Below are 25,587 nucleotides of genomic sequence, written 5' to 3'. Positions count from 1 at the left end.
GATATATAGTTTTAAAAATAATGGATAATATTTTTTAAAAGTCAAGTTAATTTTTTTATTAACCTGCTTACGTAATATTTTTATTAACGCAAATAATTTAAAAGTTTCACTGAAAATAAAATAATTTATCCTTAACGATTAATAAGCTTGATATAAACTTATTATATTTTGTATTTATTATTTGACCAATGTTTTTTATATTATAAAGTTCAGTAATATCAGTTATCATGATGCAAAATAAACAAAGCAAAGTTGTCTACCCCAAATGATTTTATGTTCTATAAATCTATGTGGACTAAAGTCTGCGTTTGAGACTTTGAGCCACCAAATTAATTTTATTCATTTAATATTTTATAAATTCATATATTCTTTTTAATATGATTTAATTGAAATCTATAACTTTTGAATTGAAATCCAACTCGATATTTTACGTCAAAATTTGTATATGACCTGACATATGTATACATATAATTTATTTTTTTAGGTAAAATAAAGATTTAACAAAAAAATAAAATGATATATTATTGTAATTATTTTTAAATATATAAATTATCATTAAAACATTAGATCGAATCAAATTGAATTTTTTACTCTAAATTTGAACCCGTCCCGACTACACTAAAAAAAACTTAAAAATTAACTCTAACTTAACTTGAACTCAGTTTTTCAAAATAAAAAATTAACTCTAACTTAACTTGAATTTTTCGAATCAAATTAATAATATTTTATGAAAAGATAAATAATTTATAATAAATTGAAATTTAATAAAAATATATGCCATCATATAGTTAGATATTTGTTACAAGAAAGCAGTGGCGTGGAGGAATAAAAAGTGGGGAAAGCGTATGAATGCACTAAAAATGTGACAGCTTAGTCATTTTGTGATGTTTAACTTGTTGGAATTCGTACGTATGATTCGTAATAAAAAAAATAATAGTTTTATTTTAAATTAAAATTTTCAGATATTAAAAAATTAGTAATAATTTATGCTCACCTGTTATTAATTATTAAATTTTATGATATTTATTAATTTGTTGTAACCGGTAAATATATTGTATATTAATTTATTCCTTATTTTCTTTTATAAATATTAAGTTTTGGTTCATTCTTTAATACACGAAAGCAATTTGTTTCTTCATTTCCTCACCCTTTTACAAATTATATTTTCCTTGAATATAAAATACTTTTTTAGCTTCATATTTTTTATTCCAACGTACAAATAAAAAAAAGTTATGTTAATTTTAAGTAATGTTTATTTTACGATTATATTGATTAAAGTTAAATAATTTTCAATTTATTACGATTTAATAAATTTAATATACTTTATTTATTAGTATTTATTAATATTAACACATTTGTTTTGGGAAAGTAAATACATATTTACCAACACGTATCTATTGCATCTGCCTAACAACTAAATAATATACGCTTTTTATAAAATTTATGTTATTAAAGATAACGTTGAACAACCAACGATAAATTCATTTAGTAAGATGATGTATTAGATATATTAAATAAGATTAGGAGTTAAAACGGTGACGTTTGTGAATGAAACAAACTGAGTTAAGATAATCGCCTTCTTCATATTAGACCTTTGTGGATCTGATCTAAATTAATTGATTAATAGTTTATATATTTGTGATTATATAAGAAAGATAATATTAAACAAATTAATTAATATATATTTTTTAAAATAAAAAGAAAAAATATTATTAGGAGCGATGAATAAGCATATTCAACTATATTATCATGTTGATAATTAGTTATATTATAATACAAATAAGATATAATTAGAGTGCTGACAAATACTTATCAAAATAAGATAATTAATTAAAAGATTAAGATCAACAAAAGAATTAAATAACTCACAAATTGGAGAGAGGATGAGAAACCTAATCCTAAAATAAATTAATTGAACTTCATTTATCATGCTATTATTCATTCATGAATTGTTACGTCAATGTTACAGTTAATTAATCAACCAAATTATATTTTCCTTCAAAAGAATAAAATCGAGAAATTTGGTAAGTTTAGGGGCTAAAAGATAATTTATTCCTAGAAACAAACTTCAAACCCAATCACAAACAGGCGATCCAACTCAGCGTGATAGAGGGCTTTAGGTTACAACAGGAAGTCCAAAATCAGAGGGCAAAGTTGAAGTACACAGCAGCAATGGCGGAGGAGGCGATACTAGGCTACCCACGAAGAGATCCCAGGCTCGGAACAGTTCGCAACCGAACAGGGTCTCCTACACAACGAAGTCGTCAATGTCATCGACAGCCTGCACGGCTTCCTTTACATCGATGCCTATGACATCAAAAGGGAGACTTGGGTCCTCACCCACGAGGGTAAAAAATATGCCGCCGAAGGATCTCCCGAAGTCCAACTCTTCTTATCTATCCCTCCCGAAGGCTCCATTCCTAAAGATGAACTTCAGGCCAGTGACTTTCGCCAATTTCTAATTCATTCTCAATTTTGGGTCTTCAAATATTGGGATTTGTATTTTAGCAACTTAACATGTAAATTTTTTTTTAACCTTGAGTTGGTACAGAAAAAGCTAGACCCTTCGGTTTTCAAAATCGGTTGCTCACAAGCTGGTAAAAACAAATGGGTAGAAATGGGAAAGCTAGTTTCCAGAAAGGTAATCGTTTGTGTCACATCCCAAAATAGAGTTTAAATTTTTCTAAAAAAAAATCAAGGATTAAATTGAATTTTAATTTAATTTAGAGATCAAAGTGAAATTTTAATTAAATTTAGATTCAAATTCAGAAAGAAACTAAAGATGAAGGACCTATGGCATGATTTTTTTATTTTCCTTTTTAGGTTTATATAACCCAAAATAAGGAAAAAAATCAAATTATTTTATTTTCTCTCTCTTCGATCTTTTCCACTTATATAAAGAAATATTTGATCGTCGATCGTTGATCTGTTTTCGACATTTCTCGTATAATCTTGTTCATTGCGTCGTCTCGGGTCCATCAGTGTCTTTCTAATCTCCGTTGTTGCCGACGTGTGAGTGGGTGAGGAATATCAAGTTTTAGACATTTCCAAATCGAGCTCTCCGTCGTTCGCCGTGTTGAACCGAGTTTAGTATGTGTCTCAAAACCCCTTAAAACACACTTATAATTTTTTTAGAATTTTTCCGACCCTCGTAGTCCATGCACGCTCTCCCACGATCCGCCCCCACGCGTGGGAAAAATCCACCGACTAGTGGACTGCTTAGAAATTGGCCAATCAGACCTGGCCCGTGTCTGACCCGATCCGCTAACCCGACCCGCATGCCCGATCCGACCTGATCCAACGTTAACCGACCGTTGACAGTTGATCGTTGACTTTCACCAAAAAGTCACAAAATTTCAAAAATCATATTTTATATTTTTCGACCTCCTGAGTCCAATTCCAAAATCCGTTTTGCCAAATTCTGAACCGAAATCCCAAATTGATCCCGTTAATCCGAAAATGTTTAGTGTTTTTTGCATTTTTGCTTAATTTTTTTAGGATTTGATTATGGAATTGATTCGAGAATATATTTGTATAAAGATACTCGTGTTTCACCTGACCGAAGGTCAGTTAGATCCAATGTTTCACGTCCATCAGATTTGCTTGTTTCACGTTCTACGAGAGTTTCCCGTAGGTTTCCGTAAATTATTTAAATAAAAGTTAATATTATTTATGTTAGGATTCCGATATAGATTTTTTGATTCGTAGGATCTAGTATTGTTGCTGATCGTGATCAACAGACTTAGTAGAAGACTTCCCTATCAAACTACTCAAACTGATACATGTGTGTTTCCTGTTTGTGTTACATTACTGTTTTCAACTATATGTCTGAACTGCTTTAGATTTCTGATAATACTAAATATTTTTAAGACACAATACCTGATTTTCTGAACAATGTTTATATGATATATAATTTACTATATATTTCTGATATGATTTCTTGATTATCGTATTTTTGTATCATATTTTTTAAAATGGAATATTTCATGTTTTAATGAATTAAACTATCGTTTTCATTCAAATACATACATGTTATTTCTATCATTGGGGGTATTATTGGAGGAAGTATATCAGGTCCAGTCTATGACTTGCAAGACCTTACTGCAAACTCCTCGACTTTGTGTTCAGGGTAAGTCCTTACCGCTCGCTCATCTGCTTTGTGCACAGGATAAGACCTTACTGCAGGCTCCTTTGCTTTATGCACATGATAAGATCTTACTGCAGGCTCCTCTGCTTTGTGCACAGGGTAAGTCCTTGTTGGGTGTACAGGTGGGTGTATGGTTCTAGGGAACCTACACATTCTGGTGATCGGACGGGGTAGTGTTCTTGTTTTTAAAACATGTTTGATAAACCGATTTTACTGAAATATTGTATCTGTATATTTTTATACACCGTAAGGAGCACACTGAGCTTTTTAGTTCATTCCGTAAATGTTAACATTTTCATATAATAGCATACTAGGATAGCAGACTTGGCATCAGGAGGATCGACTACTCTTACTTTTGTACTATTGTATATATCTATATGTCTTTGTTATACTTTGGTGACACATGTTTTGCTATCGTCTTGATATATTTGTATTATCGGTATTTTGTTTTTTAATATTTTATATGGTTTCTTTTATATATATATATATATATATATATATATATATATATATATTTGTGTGTGTGTTTATCGTATGAATCCTTATTATGTATAAATTTTATATCATATTGTTATATAAATTTTAACGTTGTTTTAAATATAAAAATAATTTATGAACGTGATATGTGACTAATACACATTGCAGATGTACTTTTTATATAATAATTTTAAGTTCTTTTTATTATTTTCAATATAGATATATTATTTTCTTCAGGAGGTGGTCGCTCCTGTCCTCTTGGTGCAGTGGTTAGGATGGAGGTTGAAGGATTCGAAGAAAGCAAGAGGGCTACTTAATATGGTGATGGGAAAAGTATGACAGTTATATTGATTAAATTAATGATGTTGAGCAGCAAGCGGTTCCATGGTCTAGTGGTCAGGACATTGGACTCTGAATCCAGTAACCCGAGTTCAAATCTCGGTGGAACCTTGGATATTTATTTTTTACTCCTGTTGAAATTGTTGGTGGGTCTTCTCTCTCGTGAAATCAAAGTGGATGTTGTCAATGGAATACATGATTGTTTATTATATACAAGGGATTGACTGGAGCTTAGTGATCAAATCCGTGGCACACAACACATCGGTGACGAGTTTCAAGACCTGGTCGATGCCTCCACGAAGGTAAATAACCCATGGAACAACATTCTCATCTTCTACCAACTCACTGGAATCAAAACCATCATGTTCTTCAAGATCCGGTGATGATGTCTCTCTTAATGTAGATGATCAAAATTTAATATTTTTAAATTTGATGAATACAAATATACAAATATAAAATGTATGTGATAGTTTACACAGAAATATATTATTAGTTACGAAAGAACCAAACAGACGTGAAGCTGACATTTTTTTTTGAATTAAAGGAAGACTATTACAATGAAATACTAGGAGCGAGTAAAAGCAGGACCATGAAGGTCTCGAGCAAGATGAGGTATTATCTCCTGGGGAGGTTCAATGTATATGCATGGTTGATCATTTGAAACGACGGTAGATTTTGCAAGGAAGTCTGCTGCAGCGTTGGCTTCACGACGTATGAGAATGAAATTAACCTTTCATTGTTTTGAAATAAGACTCGCGATAGATCTGACAATAGACACTGGGCTAGATGCGGCTGTTTAAGAAGTCACGAGTGTTAGAGCTTCCGCACAGTCCGTTTGGCATTGGAGGTGCTCGAGTCTTTGGGACCACGCTAATTGAAGTCCTTCAAGAATTCCCCAGAGTTCAGCTTGTAATGGGGAGGAAATATCAACCGCTTTATTAAATCCGACGATCCAATCTCCATCCTTGTTTCGGATGATGCCACCTGCCGATCCTAGAGAGGAAGTATGATGAACTGCACCATCCGTGTTGAGCGTAAACCAGCCAGCAGGCGCCGGTCGCCATTGAATAAGTTCCGGGTGAAAAAAGGCAATACCGGTCGAGGAATCAGGCACAGTAGTAATGAAATAATTAACCCAGTTTTTGCTGTGGTTGACTTTTATTATGCACTTTAACGAAAACGACAGGACAAGATCAGCATAAAGAGCGTACGAATCTTTGGCCCACACCATATCCTGATTTGGTCTCCACTGAATCTCCCAACATTAGATTCATTGTGTACCATGAAAAAAAAACTACCAATCTATTTTTTTTCTTTTTTGGGTTTACCCCTCAAATTTCATAACTTAAAAATCATCTATATAAAAGACTAAATTTGGTACCATTTAAAAAAAATAAAGACACTATACGATAAAAAAATATACTGAACGAACATCGATATGAACGAATTATGCCTCGACGATGATCAGAGAGTCGTTGTGGGTGCGCTTAGTTTCAAATTATCCGGTTTACAATTTGCATGCATGGTTCATGTCTTGCTAGTACATCGCACCTTTAAAATCTTACACAAGCCACGTGTGTTATCAACTTTTGAGGGTGTCTTACATGCAAAATGGGAATCACAGCTAAAAGAAATAGTTAATTTATTATTCGAATTTAAATAGAGATTATAATATAATTTATCGTTGTTTTAAATGAAAATATGTTCGCAATTGCAATTTAAAGTCGATAATTTATAAGTAGCTTTCATACAATTATTGGCATGTGCCACCGTATATTCCTTCCTATGTAGGTCTATAGCCTTTTGTCATTCCCCTCCTTACTAATTCAACCAATTGCACAATATTCGTTGTCCCAAATTTCACTTTGTTTAAAGATATATAACACTCAAAAAGGAAAAGAAAACTTTAAGCTGACATAATATAATATTTTATGTAGGGTGATATGAATTTAAAAAATAATATTCAATATTCAATGGTACAAAATTGGATTATTAATAAAAATATATAAAGAAAGTACTTAAACTACATGGAGATTTGAAATTTTCAGATGATACGACTGCAACTCCAATACACCTCTCGATCTATTCATGATTGCTGGGTCTAAACCATGTAAAGTGACGCCTTCTTGATTTGGGTTTTTTGTCATCACGATCCAGTCAATGTCTTAAGAATATAATTTACGGTTTTTAAAGTTTTTGCATGACTACAAATCTCTAAAAGTTATATCACTCTTGAATGTATCTCTGAGTTGGCACTCATCTTTTTGTTTTTATTTAATATCAAAAGGTATATGAAAATATGATTAACAAATCGGTATTTTGACTCCGTCTACTAAAAAAAATGTCGGATTTACGAAGTTATTGGAAGGGAGAAGGACCAGTTGGGAGAGAGAAAGGAATCCAAAGATATTACCTTGAATTGGATAAGGATTCCCCAAATGGTGTAACTTTCAACCAATCATCACGGTGAGCATGTGGTCATCGTCCATGAACATGACCGGGCCCCCCTCTGCAACTTGTGTGTGAATCCAGTCCTGGCTGTGGCTTTAACCACCCATACATTCACCATCCCCCTTTGCTAATCGAGATCTATACGACCGACAATTGCAAAGATACGAAGGAATCATCTTCGCCGTCATCGTCATCTAGTCTTTTCCAATTGCAGATATTTGGTGACGGCGTATAGTAGTAGGTCCATTCATAGGTTGGGGCTAACTCTATAAATCAACTTGCAAGCCATATATCAATGGTATATCACTCCACCGTCCTACACCAATTCCTGATGCTGTTGTGGATTTTGACTTGTTATTCCAAAACCAGATATTTAGTCCCTCCATCCCCTCGAAACCACAAACCACGTCGTTTTACGGATTCGAACTTACATGAAGTGAATTCAGGTATGGTCATGGATGTTCATGATTGAAGGTACAATTATTACTGTACTATAAGGCAAATGAAATTGAAGAAATGGTGGGGTAGCTTTATATGAACCATATGGATAATTTTACTCGTATACAGCAGTATTCTGGTTTACTCATCTGGTGTCAGCATTTGATGTGTTATGTGAATTTTATGGACTGTTTGAAAGGGATATTATCGCATCAAATAATTTACCATGTCTTGTCGTAAATAAAGACATGAAAGAGCCATTTGAGACCCAAAAGCCATAAATGCATTGATCATGATTTGTAATTCTCACATTGCCATTATAAACTAGCTCATTGATCATGAAAAATATGTATTTTTTTTTACATATTTGATGTTGATACCTCGATGGAACATTAAAACAAAACCGATAATTCAAGAAAGATTTAGATTCAAAATGTCTCCATCTGATAATGAATATTCATATACTTCGACATATGTGGTGCTATGGGTAGATGTACGGAGCTCCCATAAGGAGTAATTGCATCCTATTATTTTAGAAAAATTTAGTGTAACGACGGGAGAGAAAAGAAAAAGAAAATTCTTATACTCCTTAAAAAGAAAAAATAAATAAAATTTTAAACTTCAATTTTTTAACTTTTAAATTTATCACTATGTGGTGTTCAAATCTTAAACTTCAAAAAATAATAATAATTTCTTAATTATTTAAATCGTTTGATTCATGTTATAAAACTTTAAATTATAAAATTATATTTTAGTCCTCCAAAATGGAAAAAAAATCTTTTTAGTACACCCAACAGCCGTAGGAAACACGTACAATTGTTGGAGGAAACATACATGATTATTACGAAATCAACAAGCCAGCTCGTATGTTTAGAATGTGTTTTTTTCTCGAAAGATACTCCATATTTAACACGGCGGTGAACACGTGGAATTATAGTACGAAACATTAGATTTTACCTTAGTCTTAATATAAAAATAACTGTCTAAATTATACTAACTTCAATTTTAGGTTTTTAATTTTTTTCAATAAAAATAGGTGTCTAACATTCTCTTTTAAATGATTAATATTTCTGATGTTACATTTTTAAGTGTATGAGCTATCATGATCATTAAAAATATATTATTATCTAACACGTGTTAAGCATATAAATTTTTATTTTTTTAAAAAAATAACGTTAAAAACCCAATAATTTTTGAATTTATAGATAAACCCCAAAATCCCAAAAAAACTCTAATTTCATTCTCTTACCATCGTCCCCGTCAAAAACGTTGTCAGTCGACTGAAACCCCAACGACGTGCAGTTGCCCAAACCCCCATGCTTCGTGTGGTTATTGCAGCCGAAAATCAACGATCGCAAGTGGATAACCTCTTTCAACCGGTCGCAAAAATCTTGTGTTTACACGACCGTTGCATGTTCAACCGGTCGAAAAATAAGGAATTTTGGCCATTGGGTGGTTGTACGGTCAAACAACGTTGGTTGTTTGACCAATTGACGTCGTTGGTGACGGTCGATGATGCTAAGAGGTTAAAATTAGGGTTTTAAGAGATTTTTAAATTTTTTGTTGACAATTTTATAAAATTTTGAGATTTTTTTTAAAACAAGTTATAATTTTAAGTCTTTTAATTTAAATAAAAAATATTTGACACGGGTCACTTAACGATCAAATTTAACGGTGTTACAGTCCAGACACATCAAAGTGTAACATTAGAAATGTTAAATACCTAATTTTTTTTAAAATTCTTTAAACATCAAAAGTTAATTTTAAACATTTATTTTTAGCTTATGATTCGAGAATGCACCCGATTAAGCTCATGCAAGTATTATAATCGGGAACATGCAAAGTTCAAATTAATACCATGCACATAGAAAATCTCGACATTTATTTGTTGGATTATAGTATAACAAAACGTTTGATATGTTTATTTTTTTTATTACTTATCACAGTTTTTCAAATAAATGTATAGTAAATAATAAAATAAATTTAAAATTAATAAACTAATAATAAAAATTATAGATAATAAATTTAACCTGCTACAACATTTTTAACATGATGAATTAACATCTAATAAATCAAAGATTACTATCTATAAGAGAATACTTTAAACCAAACGTGTGAACATAATTTTAAAAGGACGATAATAATTTTTTCGTAAATCAAACGTCTAATATAATATTTAAAATAACATGAATGGTCGGAATAATATTATTTATTTGGGAAAAGCTCACGTGTGGAAGCCTTAATATACAGCTAAGGAAAGACGCTACCGGTTTTATTATTTTTTTTTTAACAAAACCTGTAAAAAATTATCTGAAACATTATTATTTTTACCGATTTTGTTATTATTAGACACTTTAGACTGCTGTACGGTAGAACTTCCCGATTTATTTATTAGCAAATTGTTGGGTCAACTAAAAGTAATTTTATTGAGGATTAAGATAGTTGAAAAGGGTTTGCCTCAAATCAATCAGTTCATAGAACTTACACATGATTATGAAGGCAAAGAACATCTTTTGACTTGAAAAAGAATAAGCGAAAAGGAAAGGATTTGAATGCCATTACGTATGTAGTTACTGTTAATACAAAAAAATTTACCTTTTTCTGCAAAATTCCGGTGCTTTGGATGTTGTAGATACTGATTCTTATACATTTCATCTTCGTCATCGTTTATTTTTCTTACAACATTTTTGTGGTTCCTAAGGAGACAAATCATGTAAAATTCTACAAATATGGTGTCCAGAATTTCTACCCCAACTGGCCTTGTACCCCCACATGGCCACCCACTGCCTATAAAGACCAGCCATTGCCGACTCTCTCCCATCATACCATCTCTTCTTCGACAGCCTCTGTAGTATCGTAAAATATGGCATCGAGCTCGATATCGTTCCATGGTTCCGGTTCGTGGACAGCCAAGCAAAACAAGGACTTCGAGAGCGCTTTGGCTGTTTACGATAAGGACACACCCGACCGGTGGCACAATGTTGCCAAGGCCGTCGGAGGGAAAATTGCAGAGGAAGTGAAGAGGCACTATGAGCTGCTGGTGAACGATGTGATGAAAATCGAGTCGGGTCAAGTTCCATTCCCCAAATATAGGACCACCGGCAAGAACACTCGAGGTACCAGTTACACCAACGTTAATTACATTTATTCGAGTTGAATCTATAACTTATTTTTATCTAAAACTCGTCGATATCTAATTACAAGCAGGAAAATATTCGTATTATTTTATATTTGAAGGCTCATTATTGTTTTGACATGCAGGATGAAGAATCTGATCAAGCTGAATAAATGAGGAACATGGCTCATGCACCTTACGACGAATCCCCATTATGCTGCTACGTAGAATTAATGATGCTACTAATTATATTATTTACAATAATCAACGCTTAGCGATTCCCATAATATTCTCTTAATTAATGTTCTAAGTTAAGTCTTGTTGTCTTCTTATCATAGATATGCATAATCATTTTTATAAACACGAATTAGAACCGTTTATGATTTAATTATATTTCATTCGTTTAAGCATATAAATAATTCGTATTTCAATCATATTAGACATACACATATATTTTCACATCGAGAGCTTTTAAAACATATCACCTCAAATATCATATGATAACACTATCATCCTACAATATATTATGCATAATATATATATGCACGAATATAAATTAACCATATTTATTAGTTGAATTAACAAAGCTAGCATGCTTTTAATTTTATATAAATATGAACCATCACGACACATGTCGTACCGTTTTATCTCATACATGTACGTATATAAAATGCGCTCACCTTATTCCCAAGTTTCCGAATTCATATTTTTATGATTTTATGTTTAATAAATATATAAAAAATAAAAATATTATTATATTTATGACTAAAAATTTATTCAATAAATAGTAGTAGACTGTAAACTCAAGTTGACGAAAGACGAGCGAATTTTTTTTTTGTTGATGAAATTGTTTAACTTTTTAATTTTTTAAAAAATTAATTAATTTATCATTTATCATTTTATAGTTTGTGATATTATTAAATTTAAATATTTTAATTTTTTGAAAAATTTTAAAATTTTTTATTTTTAATATTAAATTCTTATTTTTAGTATTTTTATATTTATTTTAAAAATATTTTAAAATTTAAATAATTTTTGAAACTTAAATAAACCTTCCAACTTTCAAGAAAAAAATTGAACCTTGAACTTTATAAAAGAATCAATTAGTTCTATCTATTATGTTATCATCTAGTGTGGATTGTCACGTCAATATCATAGAATATTATATCAGTACCGCAATAATCAATGACAATTTACGTTAATCGAAGAACTAAAATGAGTTTTTTTTTTCAGTTCAAGAGTCAAATTAGATATAAAATAACATGGGCTATATTATTTTTAAAAAAAAATTGAAGGGCAGATGCCATTAAACCTAAATTATAATATTGATAAAAATATTAGTTAAGTTTGTGGTATGATGATAAGAAAAACAGTTAAACTCTGCTGAATTGGATCTAATATAAATTCAGCAAACAAAACTTTTTAAGAAGGATGCCAACACTAAACCCCCAATCCAGTAGCCCCATTTCCATCTTACTTCTTCATCTGCTTTCCATAAATCCATCCATAAGTCCCTCCATAAACGTTAATTCCACCGTTTACCGTATCATCGATTCGGTCCTCCCCATGTCGATCCATCAACACCGCCATGTCTAGGAAAACATGTTGCACTTCTCTAGAACTTGTCGTCTCCAAGGTTTCACCACTCAGTTCTTCGCCGACTACAATCATCTCCCTCGGTGGCTGAAAATCAATCATCACTTCCCTCAACTTAACTCTCAAACCAATCATCATTGCCACATTATGATGTTGTTCGAGTCTGGCTTTGATGTTCTTTACTGTTGCAGCAATGGTGGCCATATCAGAGTTTATTTTTTGCCCTAATGGACTCTAGAAGTTGTCCATCGTGGTGGGTGGCCTTTGCCTCTTGTTGAAGATTGGCGACCTGTTTGATGCAATTGTTGATCAATGTGATAATCTTCAAGTATTTAGAGACGCTTTGTTCATCATTTGTTTGATCCAATTGGACCATTTCTATGTACCCCATGGAACACTTGGTCTTCAGGTCATTCAAAAGCTCTACTTTCTCTCCACTGCTGCTGCCATTCCCCTCAAGGTTGATTCTTTTTAAGTGTCTTCTTCTTTTGAATGATTTATTGATACCCCAAGTTATACTTCTTTTGAATGATTTATTTTGGTCTTCAGGTCATTCGAAAGCTCTACTTTCTCTCCACTGCCGCTGCCATTTCCCTCGAGGTTGATTCTTTTCAACTTTTTTCTACTTTTGAATGATTTATTGATACCCCAAGTTATAATATTTAGTTGTGTTTTCTCAAAATTGGATTTTAGGGTTCATTGATGTTACGAGAAGAGTCCAACTGAAGCAATGAAGTGGATGCAATTATTTGTTCAATCCCATGAAAACAAGCTCCGATCAGAAACTGCTCACTTAAAGAATCTGAGTGCACTAGTAACCCTTAATTTTGAATAAACAACACTCAAAACCAACAAAAAAGTACTAAAATTGCATTAATTGTTTAATTTTATCCAAAATTGCATCTTCCAAAACTTAAGCTGTTCAGACATGCATGCGCCCCCCTTTGTTTTTGTTTCCTTTCATCCCTGGAGCCTTGCCACCAGATCCTTTACCTTTATTTGCTTTTCCGTTCTTTCCCTTCTTCGAACCACCTTTTCCTGGTTTACCAGTTCCTCGTGCCCTAGCATCCTTTTTCATTCTCCGATCAACAAGGACTTTACCCTTGCCGGCCCTAACTTGAACCCCTTTCTTTGCAACCACATATTCCTTTTTGGGCTTTTTGGGAGTAGCCTTCTTGTATAGTTGTTCGATTTGCTTCCTCTTTGATCGTTCAGATATGTCGGCTTGGTCTGATATGCTGTTTGCTTTCTGGCGCACCTTATCAAGCTTTTTCATTGCAATACGCTTCTTTCGAGCCTTCGCCTCTGCAACTTTCTTAGCAGGTCGAGCATTGATTTCTTTGAACTGTGCTCGCATTGCAGCAATCTCTGCCTTTGTAACAGGCTTAATTGGTCGATGATGCCTCTTTTCCTCATCTAAGAACCAATTGGGCAAACCATCGTCATTAAACATATATTTATTATAAGCATCGTCGAGAATTTGATTCCTCTGCTTTTTCCTCAGCATCTTCTTAGCACAAGCTAATATCTCAGCTTTCGTCTCAACATCATCGTCCTCTGAGTCATCTGAAGACGAGTCATCACTGGAATCAGTAGCTGGAGCTGGAACAATCTCAAACTCATCATCTGCCTTAGAAGCCTGGAGTTTGATGCTTTTCAGGCCTGCAGTATTTGTTGCTTTCTTTTCCTTGGCCTTGTCAGGCATATAAGTTATCACATCCTGCTTTTGCTTTACTTTGGACTTCTTGGGAATACCTGGCTTTTCCTCTCGGTTATCGAGCTCCATTTCATTGTCACTGTCATACTTCCCTAAATCCCCTTGCTCTACAACTTCAGCAAAAATATCCTGACCAAACCATCTGTTTGTAATCTCCTCCTGGGTTGGTCCTTCTCCATCATCAAGTGGTACCATAGAGATGTCGATAAATAAGGGAGAACAAGAGGTAGGTGTAGAATAAAGTTCTTGCAAATCAGAAGCTAAGAAAAATGACGTTATGAAACTATTTTGGAATGTAAAATATAAAATTCAATTTAAAGATATGATCGCATGTTACTCTTTTTGAGTTGAAGTCGATATGGTGATCCAACATTTTTTAGTTCAATCATACCTCTAATTGTTCATAAGCTTGTTTTGAAGGCTTCATCTGCTTTGTACTTCCATCCTTTTTGGCCGCGTACTCTTCATACGCGTGATCAAGGATCTCTTCTATTTTTTCATCATATCTAGCATTAAAATTTCAAGGTTAACATGCAGAAAATGTTAGAAATTATACATCTGTCGTGAGAAGCAGACACTAACCTTCTGCGTTCTTCATCAGAGTCAACATCAATGGATGACTCATCTTCAGTGCTTACTTCTCGATTTTGTTCATCTTCGCTACCCCTGAAGTCAACATTGCCATCATCGTACTCGGTCGAATCAACTGCCGCAAGATCTTTCTTACCCTAAAAGCAGTAATAGATTAGCATCAAATAAAAGTTTCTACCAATGTTGAAAACTTAAAAGACAACCTAACTTTTCAGGAACTAACAAAGAATCATAACTGTAAGAAACAATTTAAGAAGAAGTATGCAAGGTAGTGATGACTTCATTTAGGAAACCTAAAATTTTAACAGATAATAGAAGAAACTTCCTTTTCAGCATTTATATAGTAAAACATGCCCGAACATCGTTTAGGTTAACAATGTATGGTAAATGGAAACGATGCTAATATTAATTATAAAAAAATACTAGACATCAACTATGCCTCTGGTTCAAATGTCATAACTGCAAGCCATATGTTCACTGTTGTTTTAATTGTCTTTTATACTTTCAGTAATAAATTGCACTTCCGCAAGTTACAAACATTATTGGAGTTATCCAGTTTGAAGTCTTCGTAAAACAAACCTTAATGGAAGAAAGAGAGAACAACTCATGATCAACGTAACCATCTTCAAGGGCATCAATTTGCATTCCTGTTGCCTTCCGTGATTTGTCCTGCAAAACAGCAAGGCAAGAAATCAGCAGCTAATCGAGTTTGCATGAAAAGATCCTACAGCTAACTGAAACACCATAAATATCTACCACATCTATAAAATGGAAGTTTAACTTTTTCAAAAGAAAAACAAGGTATCATTCAATTATTATATTGTAGATATGTTATCATTGGTATAATCACAAAATTCATTCCATCATAGTTTCCGACACATGGTAACATGCACTAGGACATAAGGTATCATTCAATTATTATATTGTAGATATGTTATCATTGGTATAAACCTTCGCACGTCTTTTTGCAAGCAGCTTCTTTTCTCTTTTCTTCTTACGGTCCATGGCATATGTGAGCTCCTCCATCTCATTGAGTAATTTATCATCTTCGTTCTCCTCATCCTTTTTATCAACATCTGTAGCAGTGGTAGGAGGAGTAGCCTTTTCTGAAGGAGACAAAGCTTTTCTCAATTGCATCCGCCATCTACACAAAAATCAAATATCGAATCAAGGTACTCAAGTCATGTAACACACGTAACATTCATGCACATAAATCTAACATTTTTTCCCATCAGATGAACAATTGGAATTCAAATTAAGTTCCCACTCACAGTAGTATGCACCTAGTGCTCTGATTATAGCTTTACTCACATATTTTCTTATTATCACAAATTGTTTAGACTTAAAAATCTCAAAAGGGAAAAACTGAAAACAATTATGTTTCTTACTTCAAAAGATACTTGAAATCCTGTTTTCGTAGAACACGCAAATCATCACAAAGAGCTTTGACCTGTCAAGACAGTAGTAAAGTAAGTAACGACAAGTTTCAAGGCAAGTAAGACTAGAAATATTGAAAAGATAATCACCTCTTCTGAGGTAGAACTGTGATCCTTAATAGGCAATGAAGCTGGATCCTCAAAGGTTATGGTAGTAACCGAACCAAGGATTTCAAGAGGAGAATCAGACCAAATGAAGTCAGCAGCAGTAGACACCTTCTTCGAGATTATCTCCCTATCTTCATACCTGTGGTCGGCATGTAGTTAGAAACAAAGTAAACACTTGAAAATATTTACCAAAATATGAACAAAGTAGTTACATTGCTGTATGATAAAGGTAAAACTTACCCATCTCGGTGTCTCTTTTGTTTACTTACCTAGGTGGTGTTTGGTTCAAGGATTGTGGGATTTTCATGGGATGGGAATCCCACATTCTCATGTTTGGTTGGCCGGGAATCTCATTCCCGGTAATGTTTTATTACTAATAGTAGATTTTTTTGGGTATATTATCGGGAATGTCATTACCTCCCTTCCCTTAGGTATTGTAATATTACCGGCGTTTTGGACTAAAATGCCCTTAAATTTTTATTTTTTAAAAAAAATATTCTTCTTCTGTCATTGAATAATAAAAATTATACGAAGGTTAAATTTCAAATTTATCCTTATATTATTTTGGATTTACAAAAAAAATCTATAATTAAAATTTTATTTGAAGTTTATGGGTTAAAAAAATTTATTTGAAGTTTAGGGGTTAAAATTTTTTTTACCCTTTCATTAAACCTTTTTTATATTTTTAATTTTGTAAAAAAAAATTATATAAATATTATGAATTTAATTTTTTAAAGAAAATATATAAATATTTTACAATTTGTAATATTATACAAATATATAATAAGAACAATTTGGTCAAATATACATTTCAATAATCTTTTATTTCTTTAACCAAACACAATAGTCTTACATTCCTGCTAAACCAACCAAACACAAAATACAACATTCCCAGTAATCCTATTTCCTAATAATCTTTTATTCCCCTGATAATCTTTTATTTCCACTGGTAATCTTTTATTCCCACCGGTAATCTTATATTCCGTGAACATAACCTTCTTTTGTGGTTCTATTAATCCCTACAAAAATCTTTTATTCCCTAAGTACATCAATCACCTACATCAAGCATGTGCAGAAAGAAAAACGATTAGAATAGATACAATCAATGGGGGAAAGGAGAGAGTTTGAAACATAAATGAAACAAAAACCTTCTTTTGTGGTTCTATTAATCCCTGAAACAGATGCTTGAAGTCAAGAAGACGTGGATCAATCTTTGCAGGGGCTTTATACCTTAGCCCCAAAACATAAATCTCAGCTGATGCTGAACGACTAGCTGCAGGTTTATCAACTTCAACCTTCTCAAACAACTGCAAACCAAAAAACGTGTGAAATTAAAAACATAACCTTACAGAGAGTCTCTACGGTTCTGTTTACTGTTTGTCATCTGTTTGAGACAATAGAGGACGGAACTGTAATCTTGAGACCTAAAAACATTGGTAACAAAGGTGCCTTTAGGGGCCAAGAACTGGGTAGCCAACTTAACGGAATCAATAACCAAAGCATTTTGGCTCATTGCCTCTTGAGCCCAAGCTCCACCAACATTAGGGGATCCATCATGCAAAACAACGTCAAATGCCATAATCCCACGCTCCTCCATGACCCGTTTAACTTTGGACTTACATTCAGATTTGGTTATGTCTTGTTGGAGAGCGACTGCACCTCGTATGGGAGCCATAGGAACGAGATCAAGACCAAGTACGAGGCTGCCAACAGGAGAACGCTGCACGGCCACTTGCATCCAACCACCGGGGGCTGCACAGAGGTCGAGGACGGCGTGGGCTGATTTTAGAAAGGAGAATTTGGAATCGAGTTGGACTAACTCCATGATGCTCTGGAACGGTAGCCGTGTTCTTTGGCTAACTGGTAGTACTTATCTAACCTATGCTTCCCTTTCACTTTACCCATATCCTCTCTTCAATCGAATCCAAACCCAACGTCGAACAGCTGATGGAGAAGACGAAAACGAAAATATGGCACGCTAATATGATGTTAAAAAGAAACTCCTAAACCCTAAACAGAAAAAAGCTAAACCTATAGCTTCAAAAAAATGTTCTCCTTTCTCATCAAAGCAAAGAAAACGGGGGGAGACAGAGTAACAAACAATAGGATCCAATACAGAAAATCAAGTAGAGCAGAGTAATGCAAAAACAGAGGAAGAAATCAATTTACCTCATCTGTAAGGAACTTCAAGGCAAAAGAGTGACGGTGGACGAGTGAAGCGAGAGATATGTATATGAAGTAGGCTTTGAAGGAAAATTTATAAAACATTGTCCGGTAAACTACATTCTTAATCACTTAATTATATAATCACTCTTATTTCAGTCACTAAATTTTCGATTACCACTAAACTAATAAATTATATTTTAGTCACTCTATGATGAAATAGATTATTTTGTTATTTTTATTTTTATTTTTATTATGATATAATAAATTTATGAATATTTAATATCAAATAGAATTTAAAATAAAATAATAAAAATAAAAATCCTTAATTTCATCCTTAAATTCCAACTTTCAATCTTTAAACCCCTACACCACCATCCAAAAATTTATAATATATTTCAAAAATCTTAATTTCTTTTCTGCTTTGATAGGTCTCCCCAAAAATCCCCAAGGCGGCTTTGATCCCCAAAATTTTCGGTAGGTTTTACAATCTAAAGTCTCCCCAAGCCATCATTCATATCCTCAAAAATAATAAAAAATAATAAAAAATAATAAAAATAAATTAAATTAAATTTTGACTATTTTCAATTAAATAGGCATTAAATATATATTCATGATGACGAAATAAATTTGATAGAAAATTTTGAAACTCATCGGTCGTCAATGATATCATGACAAGAACTAAAATATGGGCAAACTGAGAGAAAAGAAAATAATGGTGATTTTTTTTATAGAGATAAAAAAAACCCCATTATTTTAGTGTAAAATTAACTTTTCTAAAACGACAAAATGAGAAAAGTTTCATGATGAATCATATAATGTAGCCAATAAAACACAGAATATCAACTGAAAAAGTATGACCAATCCAAATTAGCATGAGTCATACATCGCTAGTTATAGTTATAAAAGAAACCATGGTCCAAATAATTCAGTAATAATCTTCGTTACTAACAATTAGCTGCTAATATAGAAGAGCAGTGGAGTGAAACAATAATTTGTTGTATGCATTAATGGACAATAATCTCAAAAAACTTCGATCAAATGTTGACAATGTGTATAAACACTGAAGTTTCAGTAATGGATATCAGTATCTTCTTCACAGGGACAACTGAACTTACGTTTGTAGTAACTGCGTATTTTAAAAAAAACCCACAGACAACATAAATGCATCTTCTCCAAAGGTGAAAATCTACGATAACAAATCATTGTCCCTATGAAACGACCAAGCTTCAATCCCCACGGGCACGGCTGCTACTTGCAGAAGCTTTCTTACCGGTATACTTCTGTCAAAGAGATAAGGACGGATATTATACTTGCCTATTGCCTCTAGAACAGTAGAACTTAAAGCAAAAGGTGCTCATTGGTACAGTTGCAAATATGGTTTCACAAGCTGACCTGCTTTCCGATGTTGAATGGGATATACTTGTATTTGATCATGTGCCCAATCTGACGCCTCATTGTAAGAACGAAGAGAACGACCCAATAACAAAGCAATATAGGCCAAAAGACGGGAACATCGAAAACTGAAAAGAAAGTCATGAAAAATGCTATGCAGAAAGCCTTTGTCATGGAGTACCTGGAAAAAAATCATAAAACTCGAGTATCATATTCATACTTTAATGTCCATTCATTTAGCACCAATTCATAATTTATCACAAGCAAGACAACGAGCATCGAAGATGACAAAATACGATAGACAGATAAAGAGCAAATGGTTTCGAGCACATTCGCCTAAATTTCCAGAATCAGAGACTCACCAAATAGAATGACAAAGGTCAGAATCTATGAGATAAGTTTTTGTCCAAAAACTTTTAAGCCATGTTACATTGCAATTAACCGAACATGTTAAAAAAATAAAGAGAATTACCTACCAAACCTTTATTTACATATATATATCTATAACTCCATTATGAGATTCAAAAAGATAAACAACAACAAAGAGAACTAAATTTCAAAAAGATAAACAGCAACAAAGATAACTAAGACCTAAATTTCAATTGAATACAAGCTACTATAATCATACCCGCAGTAAAGTAAATAATCCTTTTTCTTTCATGAATCAACAATCATGAAATGAAATGAATGACCACACCATTTAACCTGGCAGCACATGTTTTCAAGCGTCGTTTCTCCTTTTCGTAAATAATAAAGGGTATGTTTCCATCTATCTCAAAAACCAGACAGTGGTTGTGTTTGCCAAAATAGATCAATAAACCTTGAGTGCAGTGTTCCCTTTATAAACCATATGACAACAGATTTTGGCAGAACACATAAAGGAACAATTACCACATCATTTCAGGTGAGAAGTGAACGATAAAGTTTTCAATTACCAGAACTTAAACTCGGGTAGCCTACGGATAAACGGCTTGAATTCATCTGAACCTTTCGTCGGCAATACAGGTCCATCAGAACCTTCAAGTTCAGGATCAACAAGTGGAGACAAAAAACCAATTAGCAAATTCAGCAGGTAGATCCCTAGGCCATATGAGACGATGTAAAACCCTTGAACATAATAGACCCGCAAACAGTAGATAGCTGCTACAACAAGGGTTCCAATCCACCTATAAGTCGAATGAGGAGTTGACTTATCCAGATAGTACTGATACATTCTCCAAGCATCGTGCCCCCATTGAGGCAACGGTGATGCCACTGACACACCACCTCCTCCAATTCCCTCCATTCAGTATTAGCTTCAAATTCTACGCCAAAGGAGAAGAACACCAATCAACTTAAGCACAAAGATCCATTAAGTTCCCAATGAAACATAGTTACTATCAAGCATCACAATGAATGAACACGCACCAACAGAAGACAAAGCAAACTAGCTAAGTCATTTCAATAAATGAATCCAATTTAGAGAAAAACCCTAATTCTATGGTTGTAAACCAAGAAAATGCATTAAAAACTCTATGGTTTGTAAACCAAGAAAATGCATTAAAAACTCAGGACCAGAAGCTAAGAACTGAGATTAAAAACCTCCCACAAAAATCAATCACACATCACAAAAAAAAAACAAAGCTACGAAAACAAGATGAGATCCCAAAAGTCTACTTAAGCTTTCTCACCGACCAAACAACAAATCCTAGTGTTTTTAAAAGGAAACAACTAAGCTTCAAAACCCAGATCCAGAAACAAAAAAAAAAGATATGTATTTACATAGAAATAGCATAAAATCGTTGAATAGACAGGGGAATCTACCATGAACATTAACAAAAATTATTGATAGCTTAGAAAACAAGTTAAGATCTTTCTGAACAATCAATATAAAACTTAAAATAAGAAGTTTAAACTATAGAAATAATGAAATAAATAAAAGAAAACCTCGAAACGACTCTCCGTTGTTAAGCTTTGGGCTCTCTGAGTAATTCCTTTTTTCTTTTTGGTGTTTTATGACAAAGATGAAGCAAAGAGCCGATCAACTAGCAGATCTATTTGGAGATGGGTATCTATGTTTTTTTTTTCCTCTTCGTTTTATATTTTTAACTTTTTCTAATTGTTACTGCGTTGAATTTTAGTTTTACCGGCAGTGAAAAGTCTTGAACACGTGTCGTTGAAAAAAAATAGAATAGCCGATTTTACAGATTCCCAACCGGTTATTTAACTGTTCATTGTAAAATTGGTTTTGAAAACTGATTAGACCGGATAGATAACCGGTTCTCGGTTCAATCGGTCGAACATGCCGGTCAGATTCGATTTTGATAACATTGGGAAAAATAGATAATTAAGGATGTTGAAAATTTATTTACAAAATAAGGTTAAAAAGAATAATAATTGGTAAAATTATTTTCAACTGTTGATAATTTATGTTAAAATTAAAAAAAATCAGAGTCAAAATTAATTATAATTATCAATGATTTTAATATTAAATTCAAATAAATATATATCAAATTTAAAGGGAAAATATTAAGGAAAATATTGATAATACATTTGAAAAAAATTATAAACATAAATAAAAAATTGATGAATATGTCTATTATTAATTTATTAACGATTCTTATTAAAATATAACCAAAATTAACATAATATCAAAAATCTAAATATGAATTTTCAAAGTTCTAAGAGACAACCATTATCCGGAGAAATTATATTGATACTGTAGTTAGAGATTTTATTTTTCAAAATATTACACATTTAATTTTTATTTTTAATGTATTACATTTATTAAAGTAAAAGTGAAGTTTGGAAGCTCGAATTAAATTATTTAAATAGTTAAAAAAATTATTATTATTCTTAAAGATTATAAATTTGAATAAAAATAAACTGTTAAATCAATTTGTTATCTGATCGATTTTAATTTTTTTCACAAATATAATAGATTGTAAAATAAAAATAGATGTACAATATTTTTAAAATTAAAAAATTACCGGTATTATCTCTTCAAGAACCTTAGAAAAATATTCCATATGTTTGATTGATGTTTTTTTCTCGAGAAAGAAGAAAGCATTTTCTAGGAAACCGATGAATAAGAAATGAGCGGATATTTCATAGGACGACGTGGACAAAGGACACCCATTCCTTTCTTTTTCTTGATGTCGGAGTATCTATAGATAATTAATTATGTAATTAAATAAAAAATATATTTAAAATTAACTAAGAATGTTTGAAGATTATTTCATTAAAAATAGATATTTAACATTTTTAATATTATATTTTTTAGTAGTTATATAGTTAACATCGTTAAATGATACGGGTAAGACATAAAAATTAAAAAAATAATTTTTATAAATTTAACACGTGTCATTTAATAACTAAATTTAACAACAGACATTTAAAAATATAACATCAAAAATATTATACATTTAACTTTAACAAAAAATTCTTTAAACATTTAATATTAAATTTAGATATAATTCATACAATAATTTTTAAATTAAGCCAAAAAATATTAGAAAAAAGGACCAATTAGAAAAGTAAAAGTTAATGGGACCCTTGTTTGTCCCCAGCTCCAAATTCCGTCTGCTCAACGCTATAAATATATGTGGCTCTATGCAATGGCTGTTTATGAAGCTTTACTCTCCTCCATTTGTGAACCCAACATCCCTAAATTATGTGTTTCACTGTTCATCTTTTGCTTTTTCTTTGTGAACCCTGAACTCAGTTATCGAGGTGAGTCCAATTCGAGTTAACTTACCTACTGAATTTCTTGCTTTCTATGAAACTGCTTACTTTTATTAGTATGCATGTGAAGTTTCAACTTTGTTCCTGGAAAAGATTGATGTTGTGTTGCAAAGTAATTGGTTTGTGCAGATTTTGTTGATCTCTTGACTGCTAGATTTTGCTTGGTTTTATTTGTTTTTTTATTGCAAGTTGTAACCCTGTGTTGAAACCTAATAGATATTAATGTCTGACTGTGCTTGTTGAATTGCAGTTTCAGGTATGGTACAGTGAGCTTTTGAGACGAAATTCTTTGTTGGATGGATAGTCGGGAGCATATCGGCCGAAAACCGTCCTCCGAGGTTCACAATCGACAAACGATGCTTGATCATCCTTTGCTTTCCAGGCCGGAAATGGTAGTGAAATCCGGGAATATGGTGGAGAGTGCTAAGTCTTTGAACAACAATGTGGGTACTTCGATCATCGGTGAGGCAGTGAAGTTCCGGATCGATCTCAATGATGGCTTTAACATTGAGTACGATGGTTCTAAGTAAGTTGGCTTACCCTGAATTGCATGGAAAGGGTTCTCGGACAACTCACCGATTCTTTGTTACAAAGAAGACTGGGGTTAAACATGGTTCCCCGAGAACCGAAACAAAACATGTTCGGAATGTTCTTGAGTTTATCTCCCGGATTCAGTTTCCATAGTCAGCTAGGACAGGACAATTTTGTAGATGTGTTTGTTTAAAGAACGAGTCATTGGCTGAAATTGATGCAATGGAATTGGATGTTTTGCAGAAGATCCATCTTTCAAGTATGTGTTCATCAGAAAAGGTAATTCTTGCCTATTTTACTTCTTGTTGGATGGTTTACTTGTTTGGTTTACAGACCGAAAGTGTTGATGATCATGTTTTTGATGTTCTGTAATGTGTGTTTTGTTGAAGACAATGGTTTGGTTTCATTATCAACTAATCCCAATAATTAGCAGAATAACAACAGAGTTCATGTGAACCCCTGAATTACCTGATATGATCAAAGAGCTTCCGGCATTTTCGGCAGTGGTGAACTTGATCAATGATGCAGGGATAAGTACCTTGAAAACCCAGAGTTTAGATGTAGAGCATCTTGTTTGCCTCGCTAAGCAGCCCTCGGTTTCGTCTGCCGCTGCTGGTTGAGATGTTCTTGGACAGGAGCCAAGCTGCTGCTGATGTGTTAAACGACTCAAGTCGAGCATTTCAGAACCCACGGTAGATGGAAGCCAGGTGAGACCAGAACCGGAACTCAATCAAACCGCAATGCTATTAAAGAATGGAGACTCTTCCGATGGTATGAGGAAGAATAGAACGGCGACTCTTCTCGATGATTCAATGAGGAAGAACCGAGAATCATTTCTTTCAAAATCTTGGATTCATAGATGGTGTCGTCGGAGAAACAAATCTCTGGACACAAAGCCTGATGCTTTAGTGCCATGTGAGCCAGAGACTTCAAAGGCAACATTCGATGAACTCCGACAGAAGCAATTCCCGAGTATTGCGGCTATGGCTCTGATGGGGAAGGCCATGAACGGTTTCCATCCTTGCAAATTTCGAAGAAAGGGATCTTCAATAGTCTGGAGCAATTGAAGGAATTAAACCTTAAATCTTAAACCCTAATCGTTATCATCGATATTATCGTAACATCAAATTTGTAGATTCGAATGAACTTAATAACATCTCTACTAACTTAAAAGCGCAGTATCATTCATACTTTTATTGATTATTTGATGAACTGTGGCATCAAATGGATAAAACATAATCAGCCATACAAGCTTTCTACTCTACTAATACAAAGAAAAGGAGAACTGCAAAGCTGTTCATGTATCTTGAAGCAACTTATTTTCTATGAGATCCAGCATCTATTTTACACTGCATAAAGA

The 25,587-nt window shown here is 33.0% G+C and overlaps 2 protein-coding genes, 1 long non-coding RNA gene, 1 other non-coding gene and 1 pseudogene across 5 annotated transcripts; 3 read left to right on the top strand and 2 right to left on the bottom strand.

The window, feature by feature from the left end:
* The first annotated feature begins 5,002 nt into the window (after window positions 1–5,002).
* TRNAQ-CUG lies at window positions 5,003–5,074 on the top strand. The gene has a single exon. It is a non-coding gene; the product is annotated as a tRNA-Gln (tRNA).
* A 5,641-nt stretch (window positions 5,075–10,715) lies between these two features.
* Window positions 10,716–11,140, top strand: LOC120174135 (protein RADIALIS-like 3). The gene is made up of 2 exons (XM_039181099.1): window positions 10,716–10,985; window positions 11,114–11,140. The coding sequence occupies exons 1-2, from the start codon at window positions 10,716–10,718 to the stop codon at window positions 11,138–11,140; spliced, it is 297 nt and encodes a 98-aa protein (XP_039037030.1).
* Window positions 11,141–13,470: 2,330 nt separating this feature from the next.
* On the bottom strand, window positions 13,471–18,403 carry LOC120173042 (annotated as a pseudogene).
* Window positions 18,404–19,560: 1,157 nt separating this feature from the next.
* Window positions 19,561–21,979, bottom strand: LOC120173008 (protein RER1A-like). 2 transcript variants are annotated; one of them, XM_039180310.1, is made up of 4 exons: window positions 21,900–21,979; window positions 20,909–21,277; window positions 19,974–20,154; window positions 19,561–19,861 (listed from the first exon to the last, which is right to left on the bottom strand). In XM_039180310.1, the coding sequence occupies exons 2-4, from the start codon at window positions 21,256–21,258 to the stop codon at window positions 19,808–19,810; spliced, it is 585 nt and encodes a 194-aa protein (XP_039036241.1). In that variant the 5' UTR covers window positions 21,259–21,277; window positions 21,900–21,979; the 3' UTR covers window positions 19,561–19,807. The 2 variants fall into 2 exon arrangements, with proteins under 2 accessions (XP_039036241.1, XP_039036248.1); XM_039180317.1 differs by lacking the exon at window positions 21,900–21,979 and having other exon boundaries at window positions 20,909–21,279.
* A 1,613-nt stretch (window positions 21,980–23,592) lies between these two features.
* LOC120173079 lies at window positions 23,593–25,490 on the top strand. The gene is made up of 3 exons (XR_005521018.1): window positions 23,593–23,684; window positions 23,947–24,506; window positions 24,661–25,490. It is a non-coding gene; the product is annotated as an uncharacterized LOC120173079 (long non-coding RNA).
* The last annotated feature ends 97 nt before the right edge of the window (window positions 25,491–25,587 follow it).

The sequence above is a fragment of the Hibiscus syriacus genome, unplaced genomic scaffold (genome assembly GCF_006381635.1).
Source record: "Hibiscus syriacus cultivar Baekdansim isolate YM2019G1 unplaced genomic scaffold, ASM638163v2 tig00003041_pilon, whole genome shotgun sequence".
Lineage (NCBI taxonomy): Eukaryota > Viridiplantae > Streptophyta > Magnoliopsida > Malvales > Malvaceae > Hibiscus > Hibiscus syriacus.
Note: the sequence above shows the minus strand (reverse complement) of the source record. Positions and strands in the feature narration are given on the sequence as shown.

Coding starts and splice junctions, on each gene's coding strand:
- LOC120174135 (XM_039181099.1), top strand. CDS start 10,716: ATGGCATCGAGCTCGATATCGTTCCATGGTTCCGGTTCGTGGACAGCC. Junction 10,986..11,113: donor GAGGTACCAGTTACACCAAC/GTTAATTACATT, acceptor TTTGACATGCAG/GATGAAGAATCTGATCAAGC.
- LOC120173008 (XM_039180310.1), bottom strand. CDS start 21,258: ATGGAGGGAATTGGAGGAGGTGGTGTGTCAGTGGCATCACCGTTGCCT. Junction 20,155..20,908: donor CTACCCGAGTTTAAGTTCTG/GTAATTGAAAAC, acceptor ATTTTTTTCCAG/GTACTCCATGACAAAGGCTT. Junction 19,862..19,973: donor CATTCAACATCGGAAAGCAG/GTCAGCTTGTGA, acceptor TCTCTTTGACAG/AAGTATACCGGTAAGAAAGC.